We start from the raw sequence: 24084 nt of genomic DNA on the forward strand, positions 1-24084 counted from the left end.
TGAATCCACACTAATCCAAATGAACAGAGCGTGTAGCCGTGGTTATCCTGGGCAAAGAGAGAATGGGGGGAGGAGATGACTGCACCACAGCTTATCAACTGTCAGTGGTTTGCTGCTGTAACAGGCAGTGTTATCAGGGTCAGCCCTGCTCAGGGATTGGAGGGCCCTACTGTGTCAAGTAAACACAGAAACCTGTCCTCATGCTTATCTGTCCCAGGAGAGAGAGAGAGAGAGGTGGTGGAAGGGGGGTACAGAGTAGGAGGGAGATTGAGAAGCAGAGGAAAGGGATCTGTCTCCATGGCAACCACGGGCACCCCTTTCACACTCCTCTGCAGAGAACTCCGGTGGTCTTTGTGTAACGCGATTCCACTAGAATGCACTGTGTGGATTAGTGCAGAGCAGTGCCTGCGGGGCCACGGTAAAGACATTATTACCCAGATCAAACGCTGAATCACACAGAACCAAGGGTGCTTGTGCATCCATGCCAGATAAAGCCTGGCATTCTCAGGTGATTAGGCCATTATTACTGGTTTGCAGACTCATGCCAGTGGAAACCTCATCCAACGCCACAGGCTTAATGGAAAGGTAACTTTATGCCAGAACACTGCCAATAATCCAAAGTTGATCAAGTCCAAAACTGTATGCTCGGAAACATTGCATGAGTATCAAAAAACAAACACGGACAGGTAAAACCATGTTAGCGACATGAATAATTACGTAACATCAAGCAAGGCTAAACATAGGGCAAAGTATAGCTGATATTTTGCCCTACACTAATCAGACAAAAATGCTGCTTTGATAACACCGTTCTTTGGACCAAGCATCTTTCGAAAGTAAGATCTCTCGAGACTCACCTGAATTCATTGTCAATAACAAATAGATGGATATTAAAAGGAGTCTGCAGCAGAACCGTTGAAAACATGAAAAGGAACAGAAACAGGCCCTCCATTGACAGGCCATCCACTTCCACATCCAGTGTCAGGCACTCAGAGGAAGCAAAAGCTTTCATCCTGTACAGCCCACCCTCAACCTCTTGATTGAGAGCAAGAAAGGTCCAGAAAGAAAGGGGGCTGCTATATTGCTGCACTCAGGAAAGGTACAATTATGTCTACGTGGGGGGACAGAGAGACAGTTTCATTGCCGAACCCATCCGACTCTGCTTTTAAAATCTTACAAAAACATCACTAAAGGGGGAAGGGAATGTAGTTCTCAGAGCAAGTTAAAAAAGAGGGCCTGGAGAGGGCATTCATCCCAGCTGACCCCCTAATTAAGAGTACTCCACTACCAAAAAAACATGCAGAGAGGGTTTGCGTCATGCTCTTCCTCAAGTGTCTGGAAGTTCAGCTCTGCATGATGCATCATTATAATAAGGCTTCTGTAAGGTCAATGTGCAAAACTCAAACTAGTTTACAATGTACACAGACAATGAAGGCATGTGTCATTTTTTTACAAAAACAGTTTATTGAATTATCAACAACTGTACATATCTTCAGTGACAACACAGTTTGCTACATACTTTGGTGTGTGTTTGACGTGTCCGTATCTACCAGTCGTTTGCTCTTTATTTTGGGGGGAATACTAACAGTGTGATGATATAAACAAGCTGAATTATAAGCCAATCCCTATGTGTTAGGATAGTGTTATGGTCCGTTTGGCTCATCTGCAGACACTTTTTCTTTACTCTGTGCTTCCTGTATATGAAACACTATCCACACAAACCACATTGTACATCACTGGGAATCAGAAGGGAAGTGGTTGGGGATAACGAATTTATCCAAAATCCAGGTCTTCCATTACGAGACACGATGTTATGTCCTGATCATAACAACAGCACGAAGTCACAGGTTTGAGAGTAGTCCTCTACAAATTGGTAAATACAATCTTAAAATCCAGAACAATTCGCACGATGAGGGATTCTTTTGCTTGGAGGAGTCAGGGTCTCTTTCTCTGAGGCCAAGCAGACAGTCAGTTATAGATGCTCGACGAGTTTGTTTGAGAAATGAACTGCCCTTCCTGCAAGGCCTCGATTGTAGTCTCAGGTGCCTCCCATGGGCTTTAAGCCGCTCAAAAAAAATCCACAGGACATTTTACAAAAACGCCTCTGTAATGCAATTTAGCTCAAAATTGTTTTTCAGCAGAGAGGGAGAAAACGTAAATTAGATTTCCATAAAAGGTCAGCCTGGAAAATGAACTTCTCAAAAGGGGGAAAAAACGGAACAGAATATCCATCGAAAAAAGGTCTTAATCTAATTTCCAAACCTCAAAGGGGAAACTGAGCATCGAGGAGAGAACGAGAGAGAGAAAATGATAACCATCACAAGTGTAACTGGACACCAAAATATAAATCTATAAAAGGCATTTTAATACTCCATTATGTACACTTTTCACAAAGCCTTCACACAGATGAAGTTTCAGAACGAAGCGCTGCTTCATGATGCATTATGGAACATCCTCACAGCACAGTGAGGAACAAAAATGAAACAATCCAACAAACAAAGATTGAAGAAAAACAGCAAAGGAAACATCTCTAGTGCCATATGAACCACGCTGAGTGTGCTGTTGGTGGTGGTGGTGCATTGTGGGAGGTCTTGTAGGGCTGCACATTTGGGTCCAAGTTCAGGTCTCACAGCCCAGATTACCTCGTCCCCCACTCGATCAGGGCAGTGCGGAGTCATATAGTCAGTGAGTGTGAGACAGGCAGTCAGACAGACAGACGGAGACTGTTCTTGTCTGTTTGAATAGGAGAATCAGTGGAGTGAGAAGTTGTCCGTCTCTCGTCCCTCCTCCAGAGGCCTGAGCCGCACCAGCCTGTTACCCCAGTCTAGTAGATCACTTCATACACCGTGGCCTTCTTGTCTCCAGAGCCTGTTACAATGTACTTGTCATCTGCCGAGATGTCACAGCTCAGAACCGAGGACGATTCCTTTGACTGCGGAAAGAAAAGCCACAATGAATCTAGTGAAATCTTCTAGCTTGAATCTTAAGTCAACTGAAAATGCTGACAGCCATGCATACATGCACTTCTTCCCCCCCCCCACCAAACGATGCATTAGCTTCCGAGCCAAGCCCCTTTAGTCATAAACACTTGAAGGCTTATCATTATTTACTCTTAAGCTGGTAGACGTTAGCTAGGCGTGCAGGCCCGTTTCCGCACTAAGTGGTCAGGACCCAGCGTTAATAACATACTCCTGCCCATTTCCGCTGATCAAGGCACGGCCTGTCAGTCGGCGGTCACCGTGCCCTTTCTACTGACTCAAGCAGCCCACACATTTCCTGTAGACAGACTGTATTGATCTCTGTACCTGGAATATGCTGGCGCCGTAGGGAGTCCTCCATGCATTCAACAGATTGTCCTTCCCAGTGCTCACGAACCATTTACCTTGTCAAGGGAAATCAAACGTAATTAGAGCTCTGAACAGAGTACGGGCAGATGGAGATATGTGCAGAAAGCCAAGTAAAAGACAGCCTGGTAGGAAAGGACAGTCAAGGTTCTGTTAAACTGGGGGAGCTGTGAGCAGTCAGATTCTGTGCGGCTTTATTACTTAATGCAAACTTAATGGAATGCAAAGATCTCAATTTAAGCCGCCGCAAGCGAGAGCAAAATCTCAAGCCTTAGTGATTTATTAAACAGATCATTGAGGTTTGAATCACAGAATCGGTCTCTTACCACAATAAGCAAACTTGAGAGACAGAACACAGCTTTCGTGAAGGTGCAGCTGGTACTTGTCAGGCTTGGTGTGGTGGAGCACCTCCACATTACTGCTTTCCATGCCAACAGCCAGCCACTCGCCCGTAGGACAGTAGCCCAGGGAGAATATCTGTAATCGGGAAAAGACAGTCTGAGTGGCATTGTCTTTTTTTATTGCATGTTATGAAAAATACTTAAGTCAGAAAATGATGGCCCAACCTGAGATGTGAAGTCGTGCTGTTGGAGTTGCCGTCCCTCTCGGAGGTCCCAGGAACGAACTGTGTTGTCAAGACCACCTGTCCACAGCTTGGTGCCATCATGAGAGATGTCAATGCAGCTGGCACCATCTGTGTGGCCCTGGAACTGCCTGCAAGTCATGCCAAGAACAGTGAGTGATAAAATGCAGTTCACAATAGTACAATGCCAAAAACTGTGTTCTTGCCCACCTGACGAGGGTTTGGTTGTGAAGGTCCCAGACGGCAATGTTTCCATCACTGCAGCAGGAGAAACACACCTTAGCATCGGGGCTGATGGCAAGTGCGTAGCAGGCCGGCGCCGAGGAGGTCAGTTCCGCTTTGATGCGGGGTGTCTGGGAGGCAAGATCCCAGATGGTCAGAGTGCTGGCCTCACCTCCAACAATAAGAGTGCGGCCATCGGGCAACAGCTTACAGGAGCGGATGTAGTTATCCCTGTTCTGTAGAATGTGAGGCAATACAGAATTAACAATTCAATGTTAAGAGATGAACTATTGCAGTGGAACAAATTATTCAATTTGTGCTTGACACAAATACGCGTTTCAATACACTGTTGCCGATATGCGGTTTACAAAAATGCTGTATTAACCTGAGAGCAGTAGCAGAGTAAGTCTTAGCAAAACAATGAGCAGTTAAACAAATGGTACTAGTAGTAGTCAACGTATTATAAACAACAGTACAAAAAGTATTGTTTTCGGCCTTACCAGACAGTCAAGCTGAGACACTGGACTTTTACTTCCAGGCTGACTAATGTCCCAGATCTTAACACAGCCCTTGCCTCCGGTGTAGACGTGGCGAGTGGGATTACTGATAGTAACGGCACACACAACCTCCCCATGACTGAGGGTGTTAATCTGACGAGCATGGCGGGGGATCCCAGGACCAATCAGAGCGTCCGGAGGGAACGGCACGGGCTGCATCTGTCCATCAGCACTGACGTGAAAAGAGTAGGCTCTGAGAAAGCCAGGGGGAGAGAGAGAGACCTCTTTAGTTATCTAGCAGCCAGCGGCGCACTGATTGAAGTAGCTTAATTAAATCAATTACAGCAATATGAGCAAGTAGTCTAAAATGAGTTATTAAGAGGGAAAAGGTTGTGCACTTAAGCACTCTTGCAGAACCGTTACATAAATACTGTGGGAAAGAGAGACCGGCTAGTACTCTGTTGGACACTTACGGTTTCCCTCCGGAGATTGAGGTGAGGCTGGGAGGGAGGCCTGGGGCTCTCATATGAGGATGTTCGAAACCCTGCAACAATAAAAGACGTGTTAGAAAAGCAATCCATGTTAAAACGCACAAAGACAAGCCGTGTATTATGCACCTGTGCAAACGTTCACCCATTGAATTTAACCCGACTTGATCGATGCATACTGTAAAAACATGCAACCGCAGAGGAATGATTCTTAGACTGCTCCTTCATTTACCCGAAAGGATGAAGCAATCAGACGGTAGGCAGTGAGGTTGCCTGAGAGCCCAGTCAATGTAACGCTTATTTCACACCCAGTCACACACACTACATCACCTCGCGCTCTCCCTCCACACTGATGGTGGGGGCTTTGGGGGAAGAGAGAGATCGAAAGCGAGCAAGAAAATGAAATGGGAAAGAGTAAGGTAAGGTGGGGATCAGGCTTAGTTTAATGCAGGGGTAGAAATCTTTGGGCCCCTCACAATTCAATTAGATTTTGATTACAATTTAATTTGCCATGATCTGATTTTATAATGATTCTTGATGCACCGCAATCTCTCAGCAACATAATCCATATGGACCAATGCATACACACTCACCATAGGCGAGCGTCCGTAGGCGGCTGCGGCTGCCACGCTCATCTGAGGGGAGATGTGAAGGCCTGCATAGACTCCAGGGCTGGTCAGAGAGCCATTCATCTCGTGGTGGCCCATCATGGCAAAGGGAGTCGGGTATGAGAGGGGGGTGCGCAGAGCAGGGGCGGCTGAAGACACAGACACACACATCCAATCATAAATCAGCATCAGTCAACCGCGAGAAAAGGAACTGAACTCGGGAGCATGGCGATAAATCTCAATCTAAGACCTCCTTGTACTGAGCCGCTCCAAAGATCCGTTTATGCAAGCTGCTTTAAACCCTGTTAAAAAGGCAAGCCTAGAATTTTGCAGAAGCTTTGGATTATTTCCATATGCAAAGAACTCTCTTTTGGTTACATTATTGGTTGTTTGCATGGCACGCTGCAGGAGGTGCGTTCCAGATTAAAATGGCATCCTTTCTAAAGCTGTGGGCGTTCGTTATAAACTCACCTAAAGCTTCCATCGGAGGCTTGCCCAGGATGGGCCGCAGCCCAGGGGTGGTGCTGGTACCTGGGGTGGGAGCGTCGTTACGAGGTGTGGGGGTGTTGGACTTGAGTCCAGGCGTGGAGGATTTGTCGTTCTGCAGATGTGCAAGTGGAAAGGGAGGGGCGAGAGAAACAGGGAGAGAGAGAGAGAGGGAGAGAGAGAGAGAGAGAGAGTGAAAAACAGAGTTAAAATCCCCCAAACGAGGCAGCATCCAGGCAGAAGATTTAAGTGGTGGCTGAACCTAATCCAATCCAATTCTGACAAACTCACTACTCCTACGAAACTATAAACCCTGCTATTTATCCCCAAACCCATTACTGCTACAATAGAGATGAGGCTTGTTTTATCCTTCCCTCGCTTCTCTCTTTCTAATCTTTTTTTTGATGCACAGGACCAGAATGGTAAAACGCATTGAGTTATTAGCAGGGAAGACATGGCTGATCCAGCTAGGGGAATGCATTATCCCTGACATTTACAGATGTATTTAAAGCTGAGGCTGAGAAACAGACATTCACTTCTGAGCCATTACGGAGAAAAACTTGAAGATCAGAGGGCGCTTAAGGCTTTCCATTGCTGAACCCCCCCCACTCATCAAACCCTTTTCTCAAACATATCCTGTAATTCTGCATCACAGCCAGAGACCCAGATTATAATCATCAAACCTTATACAGTGCATAACAGATTATTACAGTTTTAAAGATCCAGAAACGCTGAAACAAGTAAACGTTTCTGATATTGGAACCATATTACAGATAAATCCTTACATGGCCGTGCTCCTTATTTTTAGAGGAGGGGGTGCTGCCAGAGGAGGCCACAGAGGCAGGGCTGTTGGGAGTGTCCTTCTTTGGAGGACGTGGTTTATCTATGCCATTCTCAGGTGGGGAGTGGGCGGGACTGCCCCTGGGTGTGGCAGGGTCCTATTACACAAAAAATGTGAGGAGTTAAGTTTATAAATTAATATTTAACTTAGACACCAAATGTAGGGAATAACTGAAGATGGACTGTTGAATTATTAAAACAGGTCTGCCACCGCATTACAGTGCGTTAATTTTCAATAATTCAACAGCCTGGAATTATTTATTCTGCTGATATCACAGTTACCAAATGTACATGTGCACGAAAGTAACTTTTTAGGTTTCTACCACCTAAAACGTTTGTCTAAGAAAATATTATACAGCCAGAAACAAGCATCTTATTTGATACTACATATCAACATCCCAAAGCAGCAGCTATAGAAAATCAACACAAACCAGTAGAAGAACTGAACAGCTTTGTAGTATACATATATATATATATATATATATATAGACATCTCACCTCATTGGAAACGTCAACCACCAGATCGTCGCTTTTGTCTCCGTCACTGTCCTGAAAACCCAATAACAATGCAGAAGGTAAGCATCAGCATTTCATTACAAACACGATTACATTACAGGTCACAGAACTCACATATCGGCTCATGCTGTCCTTGTCCTCCACTTTGCGTTTCTTGGAGTCCAGGCTGTAATCAGATGAGCCGCGGTGTTTCTCACTGGTTGTGCGCAGGCTGTCTGATGGAGAGATGGAGTTGTTCTGAGGAGGAGACAGACAGAAAACTTTACTACAACCTAATTCATTCATTCATTTTAGATGAAACCACCCTAAGACCCCATATGACTTTCACATTATTTTGAAAATACCGTACCTAAAAACACTTCGACTCAAATCTGATTTCACTTTGTTTTATATAACATGACAAAGGAAATATTTCTGCCATGAGAATGACTTTACAGCTGTGCATTTGACAGAGATCGAAGCTTAGAAAACAATAGCAAAGAAATAGCAACAGCAGACTCAAGAACCCCAAAAAGATGTAGCAAAGTAAGACTTGCCAAGCCGTATCTAACAACCCACAGTAGAATAAACACAAAAAGCAGGCTGGCCGCACTACAGAGTAGACAAAGTTAACTAGACCAAAGAGCGGTTTGTATTTACTACCCCACCAGCCTCCCTTCCTTCTTTCACTCTCTTCATCTTCTGAAAGAATAGCTACAGGAAGACATGTAAATAAGGTTAGGGCAAAACAATGACTCTTTATCTTGTGAGCCAAAAAACTAATCTGTGGGAACTCAACTTGTGTTTGTGAAATAGCCATTTATCATTGCATCACATATGGATGTCCCGGTCCCGGAGGAGATTGTGGGCTTGCGGTCCAACATGACAATGACTACAGTCTGGAAAAACATTTAAAAAACCTAGATCCACAAGGATCATGGTGACCATTCAGTGTATTTCCATGTTCATTCAAGCAATAACGCACCGCCAAATATTTCACCCAGCGAATCATCTGTACACTTCAGATTCATAAAGGGAGTTTACCATAATTTAGGCATGTCCAAGAGCTCTCAACACAATCCAGCTCCTAAATCTTAATTCACTCCTTCCCAAACTCCTTCAGTCAATGTGAAGCAACAAGATCCATGGGGGGAAAGGTCTCTAGATCACTGCAAGCGTAAATGGATATTAAACCTAGAAGATGAAGTATCAGACTGGGCCGAGAGCCCAACAGAATCCGTCTCTATCTCTCTGTCTCTTTGCATGATGTCTGACCTTTAAAGAGATGCTTAGCGTGACTCATTAAGCATAGTCACCAGCATGCTATCAGATGACCTTAGACAACAGCAGCGGCAGCAAACACACTACTGCGCCCTGACGTCTCACTGCCAGAGGAGCTCCCTTTGCCTCAGACATGACTGCACCCATTCAGACCACGCCGGCCGAGCAGAAACCCAATCTCACGGCCACAATAAGCCATCAGAGAGATTTAAGCCCCGTTGAATAAATGCCTTTTACAAGGGCACGGAGATGAGAGGGAGGAAAACAATTCCCGCATCTGTGCTCATACATATTTATCGTAGTAGCAAAGGAGAGCGAAGAAGGGGCGGTAAACAAGCCCAGATAGCAGAGGGGTGGAGGAGAGAGAGGGATAAAATAAATCCCACAAAGGAGGGAGGGAGTCGACGTCGTCTTTAATTGTGATAAAATTATAGAGCCGAGCTAATCTGCACGCTGTAATACGAGTCATTTCCCATCTGCGGAGAGATGCGAGTGCTTATTTCATAAAAAGCTTGTTTCTCTATTAGTCATTTTAATGAACGCAGATTACCCTTTCGTGCACGAGTTCCGTGTGCTTCAGGATGAAGGATCTTACTTGACATTTACATTAATGGAAATTTTCTTAGGCATGAAATGGGCCAAGAGGTGATTTTCACCCAGTAAAACTAAGACAGATTGACTGTACCAAAACCTCGTGAATGGCCTATGCAGGCATCGTCTTAAAGCATAACTACAAATCTTTTCAGACGACACTCAAAGAATATGTTCAGTGGAAAAAACTAATAAAAAAATGTAGCACATTTTGGGAAGAAAAAAACTGCACTAAACTATATATTTTTACAATTCACTTCATTGGCTTAGCATCATGCTAACATCAATCTTTTTAGTGATCACCAACGAGTCAGCCAAACTAGAAAAGTTCTAGTCTAGTCGTGTTATTTACAAGGCAGGTCCCTATGTAGACAGCTCACTAGGTTCTGGAACGGAGCTATTAAACACAGAAAAGAAGGGGGAGATACTAGTAAATTGATACTCACTGTGCTCTCTGTAGTCAGCAGACCCCGGGCGGTGTTGAAAGACGTGCAGAACAGCAAGACAAAACAGAGATAAACAAAAATCAGTTACCTTGACCAACTGACAATCAGAGATAAGGGAGGATTTCATCAGCAGGTAAAGTATGCATGTTATGTACACAGCACAGTTAGAAAAAAAAATTAGCATGTGTCCTTTTCTAGCCTGGCCAAATTGAGCGAGAGAATATGAAAATAAATACTGCACTTCACTTTTCCTTAAAACTTTGCTCAAGCTGCAGCCTTCTAGTCAATAAAAGTAAATGTTAACCAGGTGGTCTAAAGGACAAAGAGCTCCAGAAAAGAAAAAAAGCTATAAAAATCATAAAGCACTCCATATAACTACACTTCAAAGTCTTTTCAAGTCATACAGAGGCTTTGTGTGAGGAACAGATTGAAAATCAAGTCTTGAAAATCCATGGTCACCATTCCCTTTCACTGTATAGAAAAAATACTGCAATAATAAAATGTTTTGAAAGAATAGCAAATAGGTTTCTTAAGACACGATGGATGAGTAAATAATTCATCATCACTCATTTTTAGAGGAACTATTCCTTTAATCACTTTACATACATTTTAAAAGGGCCCTATCTAAATGGAAAGTCATAAGAGCAGCGTACTCGTATAAAGCCAACCTAAGAAGGTCAATAATGTCAGCAGCCTATAAGAGCAGCAAAAATAAGGAGGAGGGGGGTTGCGAGATGAGAGTTTTATTCACATAAGAGGTCTGTATGACTGCGCAGCAAATATTCCACTCTTCTTGCTTTAAATGAGAGCAGTGTATATGTGTCCTCCTTACCTCGGTGCTCCAGGTCGTGGTGGTTTTTTTCATCTTTCACAGGCAGGTGTGGCTGACTTCCCAGAGCTCCCAGAGCCAGCAGGCCCGAGCCAGAGCCGGTGACCGGAGGGATTCCTGGTGGCTGCAGGCCAGACGGATGAGGGGGTAAAGCCACAGGACCGTGGGCAGCGTGAGAGAGATGCTGAGCTTGGAGCTGCTGCTGCTGTGGAGAAACAGACGACAAGTGGGCCGGAGAGAAAGAAACAGACAACACAAACCTTCACACACACACATATGGTTTCTGGCCCCGCCATATTTAGAAGCATAGGTGGGGGTCGGGGAGATATTTACATTCTCGCACACTTGAGACGTCATATTTTGAGAACCTGCAAACAACCCAGTCTTTATGTTGCCAGAAGCTGCATAACCTCAAATTGTAAAAGCTTTAGTGTGAGGCGAGTTTACATTAACTGCGAATTTAATGCTGTACAACAAAACAAGCATGCTATTCAGTACATTCACCAGATTAACAAACACATCAAAAAATAAAAAATAAACTCCCGCTCCTGCATTCGCTCCAATAAAAGAGAGTTGTCAAGCCCTATTTAAGATACGCTTTAAAGACAGCAGGCGTTGGAATGCTGTCAGCTCATTGGCTAAACACCACCTGCTCCTTAGCCCCATCAAAACGTTGGACGGCTATATTTACTCCCCTCACATTTGTGTCTGGTTATTACCCAAAGTATGAGTCACTCGAGAAAACCAAACTTTAAACAGCACTTGAACAGCAGCTGGGCTAAGCCTTCGTGTGTGTGTGTCCACTTTGTGCGTCGGTGGCCAAGAGAAAGGGGTCCTGCGTTGGCACGCGTTCAAGCCTCCAATACCTCCATCAATATTTGAAAAGCTTGGAGGAAACTGATGAGTATTAAAAACCACTCAGCATGGGAAGCGAGCAGTTTAAAGGAAGGTTAAATAATACTTAGCGGAGCCACCGGTTTAAAAAAACATCAACCCGTCCTCCGCAATTTATTAGCATCCGCAGGAAAAATTTATTATTCAAGCATTTGTTATAGCATATACCGCCAGACTTTTATCAGACCCTCCTGAGTCAATCAATGACCATTTACGGTCATTATCTGAGAATCCTGCCATGTTTTCTCTCGATGTGGAAAGGGTAGATGTTATTGGCTATGTGCGGTGAGCATGATGGTACAACCTTTCAGAATTACCAGCAGGTCATTAATGCCATGCCATAAGTAAATATCAATACTAAAGGCTTATTTATAAGTCTGAAATGCTCCAAAAGCTTGCCCTTTCCAGTGGGTAAATCATTATAAAGATGTCCATCACAAGGCCTTATTCGGGTTGAGTATAATTGCTAACAGCTTTGCGGATTATTTGCACAGCTGGCTGTATATTGAGGCTCGGGGCCTTTGAGATTGGCAGGAGAGTGAATGGTATATAGAAGAGCTCGCCTTGGGATTTGAACCTGCAACCTTACCCTCCCCAACACAACAGAGCTGCCAAGCCAATTATGAGCTGTGCCTCTGAGTGTGGATCTGTGAGGAGATGTGATAAAGGAGCGTGCGAGGTGTGCGTGTGTCAGGGAGAGGCACAAAGTGTGGGTGGCGGTGTACGCGCTTGAAGAGGAAGCTAAAGGGCAGGAGAAAAAGAGGGAGGTAGCGAGAAAAAAGGGGAAGTGAGTTGCGAGAGGGGCGGTGTCGGTGGCGCGATGTCAGGAAGTGAACAACTACCAGGAATAAAAAGTTAGCGATTGTGTGTGGCTTCCGAGATGACTGACCACATGGGAAATTAAAGCAGCACTTGATTCATGAGGGAGAGCCTCCCTGCTCATTCAAGCTAATGAGCCACTGATGTGTAATATGCATGGACAATAAGTGAACCCTCATTAGAGCCCTGGCCATGAAGACGAGAAAATAAAGAACTAAAACCGACGCCAACCCTAATTTAATATTACTACATAAAGACCTTCCCAACTGGTGCTAATCTTTCTATCAAAGTAAAACAAAGAACACCGGCATGGTGTAAAAATTAACCACGGACACATATACATATATAATTATAAACGGGTAAATCAGACAAACACTTCTATCCTCAGGCGTCTAGCCTAAAGAACCTCCTCTTGAGTTTTGTGCAGTATCTATGCAACGTGCAGGCCTGAGAGAGATCAAAACATAAAGCCCTATGATTCGCCCTCTTCGATACAAACACTCTTAATTGGGCTCACAGCACAGGAGGGGCGGTCTTATTAGAGAACTATCTTTACATGCACATACACAACATTTAAACACACACGACAGTTGCACACTTACTTAATGTGTTTGAACAATATGCATAAATCACTATTTCCATTTTAGCCTATTTGATATCTGTGTAGTACTCTAAAATGGTTTAAGACTCGCTCATTAAGGTCCAATTAGATCCAAACATTAGAAACAAATCTAATCTAATCTATGCCAACAACCCACCATTTACTAAAACAAGGACCCCTACTACTGCAAGCCCTCAACCACATTCCCGAAAACCGTGGTACCCAAATCAGACCAAACTAAAATAGGAACAAAATTGAGCATGGAGTGAAAACTAAGGACAAAATGGATTGGAACGCTTCTGCTTTTCTTAAATAAATAGGACTCATGTGGATAAACGCACTGGTCGGGCAGAAATGCTGAGCTGCAGGAGGAGGCCATCTTAAGACCTCTGATCAAAGTCATAGCACAGCAGAAAAAAAACAGCTGCCCTAGTTGCATCCTATTACCGGCTCTAAGGTTCATCAATAAGAGATGTTGGTATCTGCCTGGAGAAAAAAGTGTGTGTGTAGCACTCGACTCACCTCTGCCTTATACTATTTATGAAGACGCTGGCACCTACGTGAGCACACACACGGTTCGCTAGGTGAATTACAAATGCTCACCTACTCAAAAAACATTTATGTCTATCTCAAACAAGCGAGTGTCTTTCTGTGTGCTGTGGGAGACAAACACCCCAACATGCGATGAAAACATTCTCAAGGCTAAAACCTGTGCTGTGTTTTTACTTATCCTTAAGCACTGCATGATATCAGCGCCGGGCATTAAAATGTAAACTAATTATTGCTCCTTAAAAGAATCAGTCCAAATTAAATCCTTAAAGGGTTATTAAGTTAGTCTGCTGTAATATAACATCAAAGCTATAACAGAGATCTTTCCAGAAGATAACTCAGAATTTAAGAGCTACCACATGTCTGCCCCCTTCAGACTTAACTCCAGTAATTATGTCAGAATACGCATCACAGTTAGAGATCTAATTGAATTCCGATATCAGATGACGCAAAACCCACCCTCAACCCTTCACCTCCCCATTATGAGATGTTTCTATTGTAGGTTAAACCTTAAAGCGACAAATCAAAGCAGGGTCAACTGCTGTAATCTGCTTCGGATGCAAACGGGTCAGATTTGTTTTTCTCTACATGTTGATAGGGATCCGGGTCACTTGTCACTGATCAATAAGCAACTGTTAGGAGGTAGTGAGCATTTCTAGAAAAAACAAATAGGTAGTAGTAGCTTTGAGTGTGTGTGAGTAATCGTATTTGTCCGCTAATGCAATCCAGGTCAGCGGAGAGGTATGAAGCTCCTCTGTAAAATCTACTTAAATGTATCCTAATTAAAGGTGTGGTCTAATCAAAGGTATCTAAAAAGAGTTCTGAACAGCTTTTAGACACAAACTCAGGGAACTGTGAATGGTAAGGACACATGGGCTACATATAACTGTACTAAATAAAGCTTGGATGAAGAGGAACCGTGTCTGGCCTCATGTTAAATACACAACTGTGGCCAAAAGGTAACGCACGCAGTACATAACATGCATTCTTCTTCAATCAAGAAAGACACCAAAGGCATGCATTTCATATGTAAAAAACATTTTAAAAAGCATTCATTGGAGGAGCAAACCTGCACATGATTATTAAAAAAACTGTTTTTAAATAAGTCTCAAAATGGTTCACAACACTTTGAAGCATCTATTCGTATTGATGTATCAATAGAAGTGCAGGTTTGCCCCTTACATTGGATCAAAAGGAGTAATTAAAGAGGTATACACACGGTGAGAGGCAGATTGGGAAGTCCACGTACCCCGATGATGGCATTCAACTCGGTCATTGTCACCTGCTTAGCACGTTCAACAGCTTGTGCTACCTGCTGTTGGTGCTATAACGGGAGAGAGAATGATTAAATTCAGCGTCAAAACACTTTTGAATAATAGTGTCAATCAAGTCAATCATATGAAGGAAAAACTGTACGTTTTGAATCTATGAAAACTGACAGAAGACCTTTTAAAAACAGTGGTAAATCTCACCTCTTGTGACAGAAAAGGCATAATCTGGGCTAGAATCGCATTGAGCCTTTTGGCGATCTCAGTCTGGAAAAGAAAAAGTTAGAAAAAAAGGGTTAATTTACTTCTGTTCAAGTGCAAAACTAAGCCTTTTTAGCATTTCCCAACGATTAAGCCAATTACCACGGCAATCAGAACCGCTTGACTCGGCACACTCCAAACTGCGTGATATTGACATGTGAAATATTTAAAACATTATGAGAGCCCAGGGGAGAGAGAGCACAGCTGCAATGAGTGAACACTCCAAACCACACATAGAATGAGCCAGATACACTGGAGCTGTGTTAAGAGGACCACGGCACTTCACCTCTTATCAGCCTAGAGGAACAGGGTACTGCCAAACACCTCTTCACTCTCAAGCTTTACTATCATTTTAAACATTAACTATCATCACCACTTTTGTGTAATCGCATTAAAGAAAACCCTGCAGCAATTGTTCAAGGCTGATTCTGTTCATTTCAAATGGCTCTCTTCACAACAAAATTACTGCCAACTCCTGTTGTTTAGCAGATGTTAAATAATGCAGACGTTCCCTGTGGACATGTTGGAAGCAGACAAACGTGATAAAAGACTTGAGCGCTGACCACAAAAAAAACAGTTTTTAAAATCCCAAATTTATGACATTACAGCATCCTTGGTGCTCGAGAAAAACGAAGCAAAATTAATTAAAATGAACCTCATTCAACTTAACATGTCGACTCTGTCCGCAATAAGGAGACGAGTAATTAAAAACAACAACAAAAAAGGTCCCTATGTTAATTGTGTGACACTCATGTCTAATGAACACTGGTGGATTAGGTCCAGACCTGTCAAGGGCTGGGACCTACACCGCCCTCACCAGACCCAACCTTCTTCATTTTCTCAGCATCCCACCCACCCACAAGTCCCCCCTTCATCTAGCCCACCGCAGGGACCCGACCTTCATTCTCTCTCCACCCGCCTGACCGTTTCCATGGCAACTGCAGCCGAACAGGCCCCATCTCCTATCGCGCGCCGATCATTATGCAAATGGTACCTCAGCTTGACCGTAACAGCCTGTAAAATCATATTACGTGCACACAGGCAGGTCATTAAATTGAATTTTCGGCCTGTCGATCGGATGAGTGCCACGCACGAATGGAGGATAAAAAGGCGAGCGATAGCAGAGGATGATGTGGGGTCGTTGTGAGAACACATGACAGTAGAACAGGGGTGGGGTAAAACCAGGCCTGTTCACCCAAAGCTACAGTAGGATGTGCTCTCTCTCTCTCCCCTTCCATCATCAGAAGCCGGCAGCAAACAGCACGGCAGACATCACAGCCTCTTCCAGTGATGAAAGGAGCTCACATCACAGGTCTGGCACTGGCTTTGACCGAGACCAAAGGAGAGCGTAAGGAAAGCCTCTGAAAAATAACTCTGCTACAGATACATCATCTATAGAATTTATGAAGCTCAGTTCAAGCCAGGGCCAGAACGGAGCACAAACACATCACAGGGATTTCGCCTCTATTTTTCATTTCAATGGCAAACACAAGCCGCTGTGCCAACCAGGAAATTATTTATAACATATTGCGGAAAATGCCAAGCAGTTGCAGGAGCCAGACAAAATATTTCTTTACAAGATACGCTGTAACACCCTAGAAAGTTTAACTCACTCCAAGGATTATAGACATGTGTCAGGGTAAGCAATATGTTGTTTTAATAAAAATCGAAAAATAGGATATACCGAGCATAATTTGATGGCCTATATCAAAAACATCCAGTTACACCAATATGTATAAAAACGGACTTCCTAATGCACAGTATAAAGGACTGTTTAAGTTTTAAAGATCAGTATGCAGATAGAACTCTTTTTATTGTGCATCACTTTACCACAACAAAAAAATTGTACCCTCCTATCAGTTACAAACAATAAATATGTTTCTTCAGCTAACATTTCTATATTGTTGCTGCCATTCATTTTGCTATATACGATCGCATGCACAACAGTCAAACATAAGCTTTTGTTGTAAGGATGTAAACACAACATGACAGTAACTTTCACCAAAAAACAGGATCAAGATGTACCAGAGGTTTAGTTTTCAGACACCTTACTAGACTCCAAAGAAATACCAAAAGACTGCATCAACAAAACCGGTTGAAAAGCCCGCTCAGTGTATAATCCTTATTTGCCGAGATAAACCGCGTCAATAACAGCCTAACATTTGACAGGATTTGCGGTGGGCTGGGGAGCATCGAACGCATTTCTTAAGGGCTTAACTCGACGTTGACAGCTGGCCGAGTGAGGTCAAGGGTTGCCTTATCTGACGCTCACACCAAAGCTTCATACTTTATCTTACAAAAACAATCCCACCGTCGGGGGAAAACAAGTACGACAATGCCAACATACATAAAAAAGCTAGCATGTGTGGAGCATAATGTGTGCGTCTGTGATGAAAGCGCCACTGTGCGTTGAGCAAGACGAGCAGACAAGCTTTTAGCTACAACCGCAGATAAAAATGGGATGTCACTTTAAGCAGATGAAAGCCTGCCTCTTAAGTGGCGAGCTTCACGCTCTGGTACACAATTACAGGTACTCGGACCTGTCTAGCACCATTTCAAGAGCACTCCAGGGCCAGGCTGTCAATGGCATGCTGAAAGCTATTTGTCTGTTGCCATCAGCGCCAGCAGAATGGAGTGAGACGCTGATGAGCATTGAATATAGAGGAAAACAACTGGTCCTTCCAGGCATGTGTCTCTATCACAAACAATACTTGACCTAGCCGGGCTGATGGGCCCTGTATTCTTCTGGGGTGAGAGAGTGGTAATGCTCTTTGACAGCCTTACACTCAATACTAAAGGTATAACAAGGTCTATATGTGTGTGTGTGTGTGTGTCTGATGCAAGCATGCTGCTTAACAGGGCTTTTTCCGTCATTCAAATTTACCTGCATCGATCGGCATGGCAACCCTGCTACATTCCTCTCTACCTGGATTTGCAACCAAACCAACATAAACATGGTGATGAGGCAGGTCTGATTCCCACAATCCTCATTCAGCGCTACTTTAACAGAGGTTCTGTGTACTCACCTCACTGAGCCAGTCAGCTTACTTTGGCTCACATAGAGAGGGACAATCCAGCTGTTAGCAAACACTTCCTAGGGCAGCCCTTATAAATCATTTATCAGCGTCACCGTGTCAAGCCGGGGCTGACTGGCTCAATCTGGGTCTGACAGCAAGGAGCGTGCAAGCTTCCCTTTAGTCTCTCAACAGGTGAGAAAAACTCAGCGGATCGACCCGAAATAAGCCACACTGAGAGCGCCGCAGTCATCACAGCAGCTCATTGACATGGACCAGCTGTCATCACCGTGGCGGTCTGCAGGTATCAGATGCCAGCGTGCATCCTAAAACCGGCATTACGTCTCAACTGTTTAAAATACAAAGCACCTACGAAGGAATGGGAGAGGAATGGATTCCCTGGCAGTCGGAATAAATCCTCAGCGCTGAGAATAATGCGGTTTGGGTCTGGCAATCTGGGCAAACTCGAATGGTTAACCACTCCCTGCCTCGCATTCGTTCCCGAATTTAGTTAACCCGGATCAACATAGCTTGACAATTTATGGTCTCTGTGGCAGTCCCTGATAAAAGTCAAGAGGCTAAAATGGATTAGCCTGTTAGCATAGAAACAATCCAAACATCCTACAACCCCAATCAACAGCACTTATTTTCCTTCACACGGATGTCCCTCTACTGCTAGCAAGGAGATAAGTGGCTAACAGGAGCCATAACAGAGGCAAAGGGGCCTGACAGGCAAAGAACTTGCCCTGTGGACACTGATGGATCGCTATCCACCAGCTCCACCCTGATGCCATTAACCTTCGTATGGTGGAGAGGGGGAGCAGGCTGGGTTGTCTCTTGAGGTGGACTTACTACATCTGGTGTGCAGCACAATCTCATTATTACCTAGGGGACAGGAAATGTGCGATAGATCAAAATATTACCAGGGTATATCAGATTAGTCTTTGTAAATTTGTTAAGACTAAATTTGAAGGACAATATGAAAGGAATGTCATATACGTTGAGAAAATGCAGGATAAGAATCGATCAGACCGAATGAATTAACGGCAGTCTATTTTTTCTCTTAGAGTTATTTTATATAGGTTGTCTTAAATGTGCTTACATAATAGTTCCTCTGCAGACTGTGCTCCCTCATTAAATCACATGGCCCCTCCTGCCAAAGTCCTTCCTTTAATCTTATCAAAGCTGTCTGATCACACTCTGCTCAGCACAAACAGGAAAAGAGGGTTGACTGAGTGTGTGTATCTTTGTTACTCTGTCCTGATTCGAGCCAGTTTCACACTGCTCAAAAGAACGCAATCCACAGACTCTCTCTCATCATCTCTACAGAGCACACTTCACTTGTCTCCTAACACAACGGTGCGACTGCCTTGACTGGCGTATACACACAGCGTGCTCTCAGAGATCTGTCTGCGACTCAGAGATTGTGTGAACAGGGATCAAAAGGATACATACCTGTTTGTGCATTTCAATGTTCAGCCCATAGGACATCTCATAGTACTGGAAAAAAGGAAGAGAGAAAGTATTCAGTTTTTTGTACAATCTGAGCCACATCAAACATTTCCACCTGATATGAGAGACAGAGGAAAAGAAAGTCAGATTCTAGGGAAACATCAGGTGGTAAGAGAAGAACTGGCTTTTGATGCGAACATCAAAATGGTGTACTGTAAGAGTGTTTCATATCTGCACAGGTTGTCTTTTTGCATATGATATTGATAATGGAACAAATGAATATCTAAAAATATTTGCCACATTTTTTGACTAACAGAATTCCAAGACTTTGAATGGCAGTAGTGTTGTATAAAAGTCCCGGTACTTAGGGTCCGAGTTGGTACCAAAAACGAAAAAAATTGGCGATACCTAATTTTAATAAAACAAATGCACCGGGTCTACCAGGTACTGATCTTACAGGTTGTCAGTCGAAAACTTTTCTTAGACGCAATAAGATGTGATGAGAGGATAAGCGCCGCTCCGATCCAGAAGAGAAGCGCCCAGAAATACTTCAGATTTAAGTCATATCACGAAGAAAACTGAGTTTTGTGGTGATGAGTGGAAACATCCGGATTTATTTGAACGAGCTCAAGCGGAAAGTTTAAAATTCTGTTAGCGGTTGCACTATGAAATTATGTTACGTTAAATGTTACACAAAATAAACGTCCCTGTTTACTTGCTAATTTGTCAGACCAAAGCGAATCCAGTCAAGTGTCCTTTTAATCCTTTTATAACTATAATGGGGTAAAATAAATGGGAGGACATGATGGGGTTTACAGTACTTATTTTATACATCCGAAAACTATGTGCTAGAAAACAATAGTAATAGTAATGTATGACAAGCAATGTTGTTAATATCATGAAAGCCAGAAAAAAACAGCAGCAAACTGAGGAGGATGTTCATCAGCATGAAAGACCCAAGTGAGCAGACATCATTTCAGCAGTTTCAGCAACAATTAACTTGAATACTTAATGTATAAAAATTGGCAATGCTTTTTATACATTTAAATAAACAATGAACTTTATTAATAAAATTGTTTTCAATAAGCATGTACTTTTGTTGTGCTTTGTTTACCGTGACAACACTAATTGGAAGTAATTTGTGAAAACTTAAAAGATTTTATTTTATAAAGATTGCACTGACAAAGAACAATTTCTAGGCAATAACATTTAAAAAGCTTAGCATAAAAATAACTTTAACAACTAGTGAAAAATATTTTTTTATTTTAAGAATTTCTATTGTTCTGAGTCTTTTGAAAATTCTCTAAATTTTTTAAAAATATTTTTAGAATTATATTATAGTATTTTAAAATCTTTTTGCATACTATATAAAGAACATTTAGTTCACATAAAAAGACCATATTTTCCTTGAAGAAAAAACTGGGTTTCCCCATAATCTCAACAGTCCTCTGCAAGTCTAGATGCTGACACTATCAGCGCAAACAGTCAACGTGGGGATTCTACACTGTGTTTACCTAACCTCTCCTCCTCCTCTCTGACTGACATGCTTTTTCCTGTGAAAGGAATGTTTAACTAGCGTCCCTGGGTATTGGTTAAAGTCATCGCTTGCGTGTTTACACAAGATAAGAGAATACACTTCCACAGTTTAACCTTGTTTAGTTACATCGCAAAATGCTTTGTTTTTCTTCTCTTGATCTTAAATCCTACCGTGAAGCTGTTTTGCTCTTCTGAACATTTGCGGTTGGATTTAGCCTGTTGGCGTTGTGTAAATTATTAAATTTATGATTAAGATTAATGTTGAATTCATATGGCTGTTTGTTTGTGTGTAAAATCTGGTTATCCTAGAAACAATAATACAGAGGCTTTGGATTTCTGCTGCGATTGGGTATTTTCCCACAGACGCCTCTGGCACTCTTCCATCACCCCTCACCCAATTTACGGCCATGCATTTGTCTGAAAGCAGCGTCTCCTTGGAGAATAATCAGATCCACACACAGAGGGAGGTAGAGAGAAGGGGGAGAAGAGGGGGGAAATAGGAGGGAGGGAGAAAAGGGGACAATGCTGTGGTCATTGACCCCTACGGCTAAGGGGTGGTGTATGAAAGGGCCCGAGGCTAAGAGCAGTCAGTCAGGGCTCTTTAATAAAGCAGGAGGCTGAACTAAAAGCACCAGAGGGGGTTTCACAAACACACTCGAAAACACACACACACAACCACCACCTCAGACATAAAACAAGCTGTCTACCTGCACCTCCTCTTCTATATGACAGCAGCTTAAATATTGGCTACTCTTACCATAACATAATGGCGCTGCATCTCTGTCTTCTCATTGGCCAGTTTGTCGTACTCCACTTTGAGACTGTGGTAAAAGAAATGACCAGTTAGCACACAACCTTTTTTTATCACTGCTTACACACAAAGAATGAACAAATAAATTAATTTTTCATAGGAGTTCATTTTAAGGCTAAATCTTTTATTTTAATACCTAAGCAAACACTGAACAGATGTGTTTGTCCTCCACTTTGCATCGTAATAGAACACAAATTGGCCAAACTGTAATTTACAAGCCATTTTCAGGCATATAACTTTAAATTATTACCTGTGATACTGGGCTTGCAGGAACTGAAATTCATCTTTGATCCTGTCGCAGGACTCTGCCACTGTGAATTTGAAGCCTGGCTGACCAGGCTGGTGGGGCGCCTGAAAGACAGCCATCACATCAATCAAACTCAATTACATCCTAGGAGAACCAAATTTGTTTTCCACCGACTGCAGAGCGAGGCTTTAATGCATTCTGGGCCCTGGGAGAGCAACTCTAATATTTCAGCCCGAATGAGGGCTGGTGTGACATCTACGCTACAGTGACATCTGGGATATAGCTGGAGCACCGGTAGCATTCTGAAAAAAGAGGCAGGGGAATCTTTACAGTTCTGGGTCTGCCTGAAGGGGCAGCCGTTTTAGTGCTTCACATAAACACCAGCGGGAGAAATGGGGTCACCTCGCTTGGATGGGTCCGAGCGTGCAAAACCGCGCCTGTAAAAATGCTCCCTCTCTTTTTTTTTTTACGTAAAAACTGAACCAGGTGCTCGTGGAAAACACAAAATTGTAGAAAACTGATAAAAAACACATTGACAAAAAGATGATCAATATAATTCCTCACCAGTAATTACATCATTAAAGAAAAGTGAAGTTTTTTTTACCCCAACCCAAAGTGCTTTTCAATTGCCCTTCTCTTTCACTTCAAAGCATTATCACAGAAATAGGGACTATGGTGCACATCATGCACATAAGGATGTCGTTCGTCATGGACGGACGGCTGTGCCCTTGCTCTCCAGCTAAACTGATGCAGATGTAGCAATTATGTTCTATATCAGTTCAAGATGCACAACTTACCGGATGCCGGCCCTGTGGATACATCTTGAAATGTATCCCTTATTTATTGGAGCTCTATTTGGCGGGGGTGTCCACTGTACCCGACAAAACAATCAGCCGGACACGAAGCCCACTGGATGCTGGGGGGCAAAATCCTCCTGCTCTCAGATCTCTGCCGCTCGAACCCTTTCCCTCTTCGTGCAAACAATGAAAAACAAACAAACAGACGAGGAAGAGACGTGAGAACCTTGCATTAAAGCGCAGGATCATAATGACGGTTTGAAACTCAATAACTTGCGGTTGACAACAGGACGCGGAAAGAGTTTTACGTGCGCCTTTATAACGTTCACGTAAACAAGAACTCGGTTTATTGTTGGAAAAATATCACACTAACCTGCAGAGCGCTACTAAACGCCGTACTGTTGTTTGCCAACGCTGGCTGGGAATTTCTACAAGCTCTTAAGCTAATGATCGGGCTTGAACAATCAGCACTATGCACTTAACTAGACCTCGAAAAACACGAGATCCCCTATATACACAGCGCTCGAGCGAAACGCATTAACACGTATGCTCCTTTATAGAATTTAGTTTTTTTGCCAACTGACAAGACCACAAGTGTGAAAACGTGAATAAGTCAACAAAGTGATGAGTTGAGCCTGTGTGCGAGGAGCCTTTCGAGACCCGGTTGGATAACAAGCTATTATCGCTAGCTAACCTGCTAGCCCATCGTACCTGTCTTTGTGCGTCCGAACTCCCGAACGAGCTTCCGCCGTTTCAGCAACTGCCAACAACTTCTGAAATGTAAATCACCGCTTTAATATCGAACTCGAAAGAAGGAAACGGTCCCCGGTGATCGCAAACGGCAAGAAACATCTCCGTGCGCTCTCTCTCTCTCTCTCTATCAAAAGAGGCGACTCGAGGAGAGTCTGTCTCTCCGAGCGCAGGTCCGAGGCAAAGCGATAATAACCGCCAAACTCCACGGCACGGGAAAATGTTCGCGTAATCCCCCAGAAAACACCGCCAGAAAATGTACTTCCGATTTAGAAAAGGTTTGGAAGGTTTAAACGTGTAGCGTTGTACTTCTTCGTCGCTCGAGCATTTCCCCTTCGTCCAGCAATGCAACCCTGTGCCACACACAGACAGTCTACT

The 24084-nt window shown here is 43.3% G+C and overlaps 1 protein-coding gene across 1 annotated transcript; it reads right to left on the bottom strand.

The window, feature by feature from the left end:
- Positions 1-1448: 1448 nt before the first annotated feature.
- Positions 1449-24084, bottom strand: tle3a (TLE family member 3, transcriptional corepressor a). Its single transcript, XM_079465822.1, has 20 exons — positions 23668-24084; positions 22957-23129; positions 22163-22263; positions 21859-21922; positions 19569-19613; positions 15043-15105; positions 14790-14894; positions 10711-10912; positions 7696-7853; positions 7564-7614; positions 7011-7163; positions 6211-6340; positions 5725-5888; positions 5117-5187; positions 4647-4896; positions 4135-4382; positions 3908-4055; positions 3668-3818; positions 3303-3379; positions 1449-2929 (listed from the first exon to the last, which is right to left on the bottom strand). Exons 2-20 carry the CDS (start codon positions 22978-22980, stop codon positions 2822-2824), a joined length of 2313 nt encoding a protein of 770 aa, XP_079321948.1. The 5' UTR covers positions 22981-23129; positions 23668-24084; the 3' UTR covers positions 1449-2821.

Source organism: Barbatula barbatula (assembly GCF_947034865.1).
Source record: "Barbatula barbatula genome assembly, chromosome: 10".
NCBI classification, from domain to species: Eukaryota; Metazoa; Chordata; class Actinopteri; order Cypriniformes; family Nemacheilidae; genus Barbatula; species Barbatula barbatula.

Bases quoted from the DNA above. Each gene is read 5' to 3' on its own strand.
- tle3a (XM_079465822.1), bottom strand. From the start codon at position 22,980: ATGTATCCACAGGGCCGGCATCCG. The intron at 6,341-7,010 runs GTAAGGATTTAT...GCACATCTGCAG, and splicing joins AAAATAAGGAGCACGGCCAT to AACGACAAATCCTCCACGCC. The intron at 3,380-3,667 runs GTAAGAGACCGA...TCCCTTGACAAG, and splicing joins TCTCAAGTTTGCTTATTGTG to GTAAATGGTTCGTGAGCACT.